General features: G+C 40.3%; 1 protein-coding gene across 3 annotated transcripts; it reads right to left on the bottom strand.

Annotated features, from left to right (window-relative positions):
• Positions 1-578: 578 nt before the first annotated feature.
• LOC121198578 (tumor necrosis factor receptor superfamily member 14-like) lies at positions 579-8379 on the bottom strand. 3 transcript variants are annotated; one of them, XM_041062838.1, is made up of 12 exons: positions 8113-8379; positions 7228-7362; positions 6752-6845; positions 6218-6343; positions 5807-5962; positions 4671-4758; positions 4389-4564; positions 4248-4288; positions 4057-4114; positions 3026-3054; positions 1407-1607; positions 1163-1364 (listed from the first exon to the last, which is right to left on the bottom strand). In XM_041062838.1, exons 2-12 carry the CDS (start codon positions 7267-7269, stop codon positions 1296-1298), a joined length of 1080 nt encoding a protein of 359 aa, XP_040918772.1. In that variant the 5' UTR covers positions 7270-7362; positions 8113-8379; the 3' UTR covers positions 1163-1295. The 3 variants fall into 3 exon arrangements, with proteins under 3 accessions (XP_040918764.1, XP_040918772.1, XP_040918780.1); XM_041062830.1 differs by lacking the exons at positions 1163-1364; positions 1407-1607 and adding an exon at positions 579-1108; XM_041062846.1 differs by lacking the exons at positions 1163-1364; positions 1407-1607 and having other exon boundaries at positions 2422-3946; positions 8113-8375.
• Positions 8380-8990: the final 611 nt, after the last annotated feature.

Below are 8990 nucleotides of genomic sequence, written 5' to 3'. Positions count from 1 at the left end.
ACACATGTATTTAGAGCCAACTGACACTGCCCCTTACTCAAGACTTCAATGATTTTCAAAATACATTTGTTGGTGGATTCAGCCACTTAACAGCTACCAAGACTCTGAACATGCAAACTGTTTTCATTCAACAAAACAAAACGTCTCCATTGTCTGTCATGTCATTCCCAATGTGATGAAGATGTCACATTTCACTTTAAACTTTGTGAAACTGTCACAAACTACTTCTTAAACACAACATCTATGAGCAGTAAGTGTTATGTTTTTATGTTTTTAGACAGATTTAAGGACTCAAAAGCTGAATTCAACCACAGAGACCAACAGACTCTGGGACAAAGCCAACCTGCCTTGTGTCAACAGTCCAGGCTGGTGGTGATGCTGGTGGTGGTGGTGGTGGTGTGATGGTGTGGGGAATGTTTTCTTGGTTCACTTTGGGCCTAAAAACCAATCAGTCATGGTCTGAATGTCACAGTCTGAGTATTGTTACTGACCATGTTCATCCCTTCATGGCCACAGTTCACCATCTTCTAATGGCTGCTTCCAGCAGGATAATGCTCCATGTCACAAACTTCAGTGCAGTTCAGCTGTTAGGAATTGTGGACAGGGGGACAACATTTTCCAGACTAAGAGACATAGTGATACAGAATATAGTATATAAAATATGATGTTGAATATAGAAAATATAGTGCTCAGTTAAGTATGACTTGTTCACCCAAAACAATGAGCATGTTTCCTCTGCTTAGGTGCAGAGAGTTCCTTCTGGAGGAGAGGGTTTGTCTCCACGGCAGGGACAGTGTGGTGGACGGCTTCCTTAAAACCTTCCTGCTTTGATGACAGCTCTGCACACTCTTAGCATTCTCTCAGTCAGTTTCATGAGGTAGTCACCTGGAATGGTTTCCCAACAGTCTTGAAGGAGTTCCCAGGGGTGCTGAGCACTTGTTGGCTGTTTTGCTTTCACTCTGAGGTCCAACTCATCCCAAACCATCTCAGTTGGGTTTGGGTCAGGTGATTGTGGAGGCCAGTTCATCTGATGCAGGACTCCATCACTCTCCTTCTTGGTCAAATAGCTCTTACATAGCCTGGAGGTGTGTTTGGGGTCATCGTCCTGCTGAAAAACAAATGATGGTCCAACTAAGAATAAATCACCAACAGTGTCACCAGCAAAGCACCCTTACACCATCACACCTCCTCCTCCATGCTTCACGGTGGGAACCACACATGTAGAAACCATCTTCTCACCTTTTCTGCGCCTCACAAAGACACAGCAAGTGGAACCAAAAATCTCAAATTTGGACTCAACAGGCAAAAGTACAGATTCCCACTGGTCTAATGTCCATTCCTTGTGTTTCTTGGCCCAAACAATTCTCTTTTTCTTGTTCTTCTTCCTCAGTAGTGGTTTCTTTGACGATTCGACCATGAAGGCCTGATTCACGCAGTCTCCTCTGAACAGTTGATGTTGAGATGTGTCTGCTACTTGAGCTCTGTGAAGCATTTATGTGGGCTCTAATCTGAGGGGCTGTTAATCTGCTGTTTCTAAGGCTGGTAACTCTGATGAACTTATCCTCTGCAGCAGAGGTAACTCTTGGTCTTCCTTTCCTGGGTCGGTCCTCATGAGAGCCAGTTGAACCACATAGATATCATAAAGGAAATGGAAGAATGAGGTAAGAGACTGAAACTAAATTGTCTTATTCATTTCAGGCTCTTAGTCACACACATGGTCAGTGTGTGTGGTTTATTTGCAGTCAGCACTTCAGTCAAAGCTGCATGTTTCATCATTTTAACCATTACTGGACTGTGAGCTGCTTCAGTGTGTGTGTTATGAATTAAAATAGCTTCCTTCTTATTTTAATTATTGTGCTGCCCTCACCAAGCGTAAGCTTGCTAGGCTAGACAGCCAGCTAACATCAAACGACGAGTGCGACTGTTCTCGTTTTAAGACACACCGTCATTTATTTAATTTTGTAAAACTGAAATACAACAGAGAAAATAACGCAAATTAATATCCGCTCAAAACAACAAAAAACAGTACACATTTCACAGAGTAACGGAGCTAGCAAGCTAAACAATATGTAAATTAGCCGCTAAATAAAATGCTACTAAACTTAAAACTACACACAATAACACAGACTGTAGCGGTCATAGGCCGAAGCGTGCGCAAACATCCACAAACTTTTAAGCCGCGACACTCCTTTCCTGCCTTAACTGCTCTCACGTAGCGCAGCTGAGCGGAGCGTCCAAGATGCTAGTCATCCTACCGTCAAGAAGAGCGCTCACTCCGATGCCATTTTCAAAACCCAAAAAAGGACAGGCGAACACCCACTCCAATTCAAATTACCTGAACTAAAGAAACAATATAACTTTTACATTTTTACACTTGACACTTATAAACTTCAACATTATTTGTTACTCTAAAGACAGCACAATTATTATTAACAGGTGTCAGTTGATGGCTCCAGACAAAGACAGTCCTGACAGAGACAGGCTTGTTGTCCTCTGTGCTTCAATAAATGCATCAAGTCCAGGTTGAGCTAAGATGTTATACTGACTTCCATCCAGTCCCCACATCTCTCCTGAAGATGAGTCACATACAGCATGGCTGCCAAATGTCAGTATACTGTACAGGTGCACTTGTGGAGGATCAGTGGATAGTTACAGCAAAACCTGAGTTTCATAATTCTGACAGCACTTGAACAGCACACGCCTTATTGATCACAAGATCCACAGGATTCACTTTATTAATTTGCAATGAAAGCTGATGGACAATGTAAACATTTGTAAACAGTGTAACAATGTAAACATCTGCTTACAAATGTTTACAGCAAACATGAAACAACAGGCTGAGAACTGAGTTTTCTTGTCAGACACTTTTGAAAGCTTAAGAACAAAACAAAAAAACTAAACAATAATAATAATAATGTGCAGCCCCGACTCTTCTCATGCTGTCTTGCAAATAAAAAATGAACAAATATGAAAAAAAAAAAAAACATTAACAACCCTCTCTGTTGTTTGTCATTATTTGATTGACCTGGTCCTGAACCTGTCCTGCTCCGTGCACTGTGGAAGAGAGGGATGGGAGGAGTTATCGCATCTCAGGTAGGTTCCTGTTTACAGACGTCAACAACAAGTCATATTTGTCATATGTATATTGTCATCATGAAAAGGCCGTAAAGCGGAGAAAAGAGGAGGTGGAAAAGAGGCCTCAGTGTAGAGTTGTGTCGTCTTTTCTAACATTAAAAAATGCTGTTTGACTTTTCATTTGTACTAACAAGAGACAAGCTAAGTTGAAATAAAGCAAATTAGCCTAATAATGCTACTGTAGATACTGTGTAACTATATAACTGTAGTGCAACCTCTTTTATTTGAGTAATGCAGAATCACAACTAGATAATAATTGTATTGTTTGAACACAGTATCTTTTTATTATTCACATTGTGGGAGAAAGCGCTTTGAGACAATTTTGATTGTGGAAGGCGCTATATAAATGAATTGAATTGAACTGAACTGAATTGAATTGTCACGACTTTGTAAATATATGCTCAAAACCTGAACAGGAACTTTTGTTTGTTTTGTTTATGTTATTTCAATATTTTTAAATTTTTTATGGTATTTTATGTTATTTTAGTGTGTGTTTGTTTGTGTGTTCGAACAACAATTAAACCTTTAAGGTCTGTCATACAGCTGTTGTCCATTAATGTTTGGGGTGGATGTGTGCTTGCTTGAGTCAACTCTGGTTACCAAACACAAGCAGTGTCAACAGCTATACAGATATACACTGTGAAGACATGTTTTCCAAAAAGGCTTCAAAACACAGTAAGAGATGAATATTCCCAACTGCTCTGCTGATGGAAACCATTTGTCCCATCATGCTGCAGTAAAGGACACACTGTCCTCAGCTCCAGCTGTTTGTCCTTATTTCTGACAGATAAATCCAGGTTGAGAGCTGTCTCTGTCCACCAGAGAAGATGAGTTAGCTCTGGTACATGTGTAAAGATGTCAGCTCAGTCAGACAGTCCTCAGTCAATGAAGATTTCAAGGAAGAAAACACTGCTGTCTTACCTGCTGCTGCTGTTCTCTCTCCACCTGTCAGTGGTGCTTCTGCTCCAGCTGAGTTTTCCTTTTGGTTGAAATATTAATAAATAAATGACATCATTTAATTAGTTAGACAAACACAGTATTGTCATCTACCACAGTGCATCCATCCACACACACACACACACACACTTTCAAACAGAGAGTAACAAACATACCTTTATGGGACTCAGACTGATCAGATTTACATTTGTGTTTCCTGAAATAAAAACAAAACCAATGAAAAACATATTAATCAACAACATCATGACTCAGCAGAAAGTTTTATCATCCATTAAACCATGATAACATTTTCTCACCTCTGTGTGTTTTCTTCTTCCAGACAAAGTAAACTACAGAGGAAATTATACAAATTAATGATAAAGAAAGTCCAACACTGATCAGAATCACTGTCCCATATGAACTGTGTGGTCCACATTCAGCATCAGTTGAAGCAGTTCCTGCTCTTATCAGCTGAAGGTTTTGTGATTGACATCTGGAATGACAGAAGGACATTTTACAGGACAAAGTAAAGACACTACAAATCCACTGCAGTTGTAAGAAAGCAGGTGTGTCCATGTGTGATGTGAAGTTGGACTCACTGTGTGTGTGGCTGACAAGATGGAAATGTCCCATCTGAAAATGTCCCCCCACTGCAGTCAGAGCACACAGTGTCTCTGAGGACTGTTCCTGTACAAACACACATTATATCCATGGTGAAAGTAGTTACTAGTGAACATCTCATATTATGAAAGGATCAAAGTCTTATATGACTCATCACATTTCATCAGACCTGTCTGATTTCCATTCAGTAGATTTAACAAAGCATTTGATTACTGAGATTTTTGAATCCAACACTTGAAAAATCATCCCATTGAAAAACATTTCTTTGTTTCAGTTTCCAAAATGATTGTTCAGTCTTTACTATGTGAGCTATGATGAAATGTTCCAGTGCAGCTCTTCTCCCATAAGTGCACAGCAAGATGGGATTTAGATTGGAAAGGAGAAATCACAGCAGCTTCATAACCAAAGCAACTACTGTTTGACACAAGACTCCAATTATCCACATGTTATTAGCATCAGTGCTTCATGCAGTCAGCAAACAGACTGTAGCTGCTCCTCTCTTCAGAAAATGTGGCATTTTGTGATGAAAGGAGCAGATGAGTTGAATCTTTTAACAAAGCTAATCATTCTCCTTGTCTTTAACAAAACATTCAGGTGGCAGCTTTTCATTGTTAGCTGCTGCTAACTGTTGCTGTTAAATGCTAAACCTCACTATCAGCAGGTCACATCACCTGTTGCTAATTAAAGCTAATTCCATGAGTCACATGACAGCAGGCCCAAATCAAACCTGTCTGTTGTCTGATATGTTTGCTCTCTGTAAGTCAGTGTCTGTGCTCTGCCAAAGACTGTTGGCCTGAGTGTTTCTGTAGTTCCAACAACACCAATCAATCACATCACATCAGTTTCAGGAGTCATGTTCTCCCACTTTATCTTTCCTTCATGTCACAGCAACAATTGAAGCTAATTACCTTGACAGGTGTGTGTGTGTGTGTGTGCGTGTGTGTGTGTGTGGTCAACTGTTACCATGGAGACTTTGAGAAAGTGACCCACAGCTACCAGTTGACTGGATGCTCAACTGAGCTGCTCTAAGCTGTGACTTTTAGAGTTTGTTATAGTTTGAAAGTGTCAAACCAGAGCTACAGTATCATCTTAAAGTCAGCACAAGAAAACCAACCTTTCTCCCTGATGTATTGTCCTGGTTGACAGCTGCTGTGTTTCTGTGCTGCCACACAGTGGTTCTCTGTGAAGTCTATACAGTAGAATCCTTCCAGTGGTTCACAAAGTGTATCTGAGGTTGCTGTGCATGAAGTCTTTATCTTCAGACCAGAACCTGTCAACACATATACAGGTTACATATACAGACACTAAACTTCTATTCTGCTTCATCTACTAGAGAGACACTAGCAAAGTGTTTGTCTGACTAGATGTCAGAAAAACTAAAGATGATCTTTAGGTTTTATGACAGAATAAAAACTAAGTGGAGAATAAAACTGCTCGTACAGACCACCCAGTGGAAATCTGATTTCACTGTGGAAGGAAAAAGAGATGGAGGAAACAACTGACTGAAGTATGAACAGAAATCTACCTGCATCACAGATTGTGCAGGGAAAGCATTTTTTATGTCCAGTAGGTTTATTCATGAAGGATCCATCCATGCAGGGCAAACAGGAAGTACTTCTGAACTCTGTACAATCTGTTTGAACATATTTTCCTGTTGAGAAGAAAAGCAACAATTGAATTTCCTTCAGTTTAATGTTTGTATTGAATGAAAAGGTTTAATGTTGAGGGTAAAGCTCATGTTATGAGTTAGTCACAGTGACATGCTCTGCTGTCTACTACAGTGTCATTCTTATTACTACAAGCAGGTGGAGCCAAAGTTGGAAAAACTTCCAGCCTGTTCTTTTACTGTTGGAGTCAAACTCAGTCAGATGCAGGTCCTTCACCCACACATTTCACTTGTCAACATAAACGGCACCAACCATGGGAGAGAAACTGACGCCACTCTTCTGCACACAAGTGCTGGATTCTGCTGAGTCAGGTTGACACCTGGCAGCATCACAAAGACTCCATATGTAACTACCACAGTCACATGTCCCTTTACCATTCAGTGGGATCTTACCAGGAGGACACAGAGGACAGCATCCATCCTCTATCTGATACTCTGCTGGATTACATGTCAGGGTATTTCCACTGAAGACTTTGATCATAAGTATCTGTGGAGAATAAGAGAAAGTCTTTAGTCTCAGTGAAGCCTGGTTGAAATGTTGACATGATCAAGAAGTGTCCTGAAGGACTCAAACAAAGAATGGCAAGATTAAAGACATGACTGACAGCCACCATGAGGTGGAAAACAACTACCAGAAGAGGAGGGAAGGTGAGTGGAGGAGGACGCTGATGGAGGAAAGAGAGAAGAGAGGATTCCTGAGGGGAGAGGATGATGGTCAGCTAGGACCAAAGAAGCGAAAGGTCAGGAGGAGAAGAAGAAGAAGAAGAAAAGGATGATTCCAGGCTACTGAAAAGTAAAATGAGCAGAGAACAATAGTTTTTATTATTTACTACAATTTTCATGTTATTTTCTGCAATAAACTACTTTACCAACAGAGATGCAGCTGTCACAGGTTTTCTTGTAGAAGTCATTTTAAATGGCAGGTTGGTAGTTTTCAGCAGATGAAGACACCATGACTGAGATTTGGGACGAGGTGAGTAACATCCCAAACAGGAGGAGAAGACCTGGAGACAAAAAGACATCAGATAAAAACTGCACTAACCAGCAGGTAACCTGGTTACTGTGGCTGACAGATTAAGGTTAACCTGGTTGACACAGGATGATTGAACCTGGAGTTGGACTGGACTCAGATTTCACAGCTCACTGCTCTGATCAGAGTTGACATTATTCCAACTTCAGCTTGTTTCCTGGTAGCTGGTAAAACGGCTGAGATCTTGACTCATTCTGTAGCCTCTGTCCACACAGCACAGCTCACACTGATTATCTGTGCTCTGATATCTCATGAGAGCAGATGTTTTACAAGACTGATCAACATGATGAGTGAAGCAGGATGAAGCACAATTTGATCCAAAAATAATTCAATGATCCAAAGTTCAACTGAAAGTGAAAGTTTCCACAACTGAACAGCAGCAGCGGATCAGGGCGAGGTCTCTGTTCTCTGATCACAGGACTCACTTTTCATTTCAGTGGAACCATCCTTTATTAATATTGCTGCATTAGAAGCTGCTCACTCTGCAGGTAGAGAGCAGTTAGACTGTTGCTGTCTCAGACTGTCTTCTCGTCTATTTTACGTCTGTTAAATCTATAAGATGAGCTGTGACACTTCAGAAAACAGTCTGTATATATCTTGTGTAACCGATCAAACAATAAAACATTCTGCATTTTCATTTACTGAAACAAAGTGAAAACAAGAGATTAAACTGCTACAATAACAATGTACTGACCTTAGTGAAATAGAAATTCAGTTTACTCACCGTCTCAGGTGTAACTTTCTCTTTTGCGCAGTTTTCAGCGCTATTCAGAGCTCAGAGTAGTTCAGGGAGAATCCGACACATGATTTCTCTGAATTCTGAGCAGTGAAGGTCGATTTCTCCAAAGGTGACAAATAAAGAAACAGTCTCTGACCTACATGTGTCACTGAAGACGATCGATCTCTATAAAAACAACAACAACAACAAAAAAAAAACAGCTCAATACATTCGGATCGGCTTGTGAGGGAGCATCAGTTTTCACAAAGGAGGAGGGACGTGTGTGAGGTGGGTCAGCTGAATCATAATGAAACAGAAAGCTTCTGTTCAGGCAGATTTAAGGACTCAAAGGCAGAACTGAACCACAGAGACCGACTGACTCTGGGATAAAGTCTATCACAGTTTATTTCCTGAAGGAAACATGAACGTCAGCGCGTTTGTAATTAAGTTAGTAATTAACATACGTTAGTTATTAAACATTTGCTATCAATTTAGTTTTGAAGCAAACCCAGAATTATATGCACTGAGAATCAACTTATTCAAAGAATTATACAAACACATAAGCGTTAGCTTGAATAGTAAGCTATCTAACCTACCAGTTAAACGAGAAATTTCTCTCGTTTTGAACTAACGTTAGCTAGCTAATTTGCTATTATAGGCTAACGTAGTTTGAACAACATCAACAACAATAACTAGGGACTGTCCTAATTTGAGGAAACCTTTCAAAATCTCCTTGACACCAAATGTTACATTATCAAGACATGCAAACCTACCTTTATCTTGTCATTTTTTCCTCCTTCTTTCTCCTCTGTTTTTCATTCCCTGAAGGGTATGTCATTTTTGGCTACATTATCAGGCCTTCTACCTGCTAGCTCCTGGATGCG

Source organism: Toxotes jaculatrix, chromosome 2 (assembly GCF_017976425.1).
Source record: "Toxotes jaculatrix isolate fToxJac2 chromosome 2, fToxJac2.pri, whole genome shotgun sequence".
Taxonomy (NCBI): domain Eukaryota; kingdom Metazoa; phylum Chordata; class Actinopteri; family Toxotidae; genus Toxotes; species Toxotes jaculatrix.
The sequence above is the reverse complement of the archived record's forward strand: the minus strand, read 5'-3'. Positions and strand labels throughout refer to the sequence as shown.

What these genes read in the sequence shown, in the direction of transcription:
- LOC121198578 (XM_041062830.1), bottom strand. Translation starts at nt 7,269, where the DNA reads ATGACTTCTACAAGAAAACCTGTGACAGCTGCATCTCTGTTG. An exon ending in CTGCACAATCTGTGATGCAG is followed by an intron (nt 5,963 to 6,217) that starts GTAGATTTCTGT and finishes ATGTGTTGACAG; the next exon opens with GTTCTGGTCTGAAGATAAAG. An exon ending in GAAGAAGAAAACACACAGAG is followed by an intron (nt 4,289 to 4,388) that starts GTGAGAAAATGT and finishes TTTTTATTTCAG; the next exon opens with GAAACACAAATGTAAATCTG.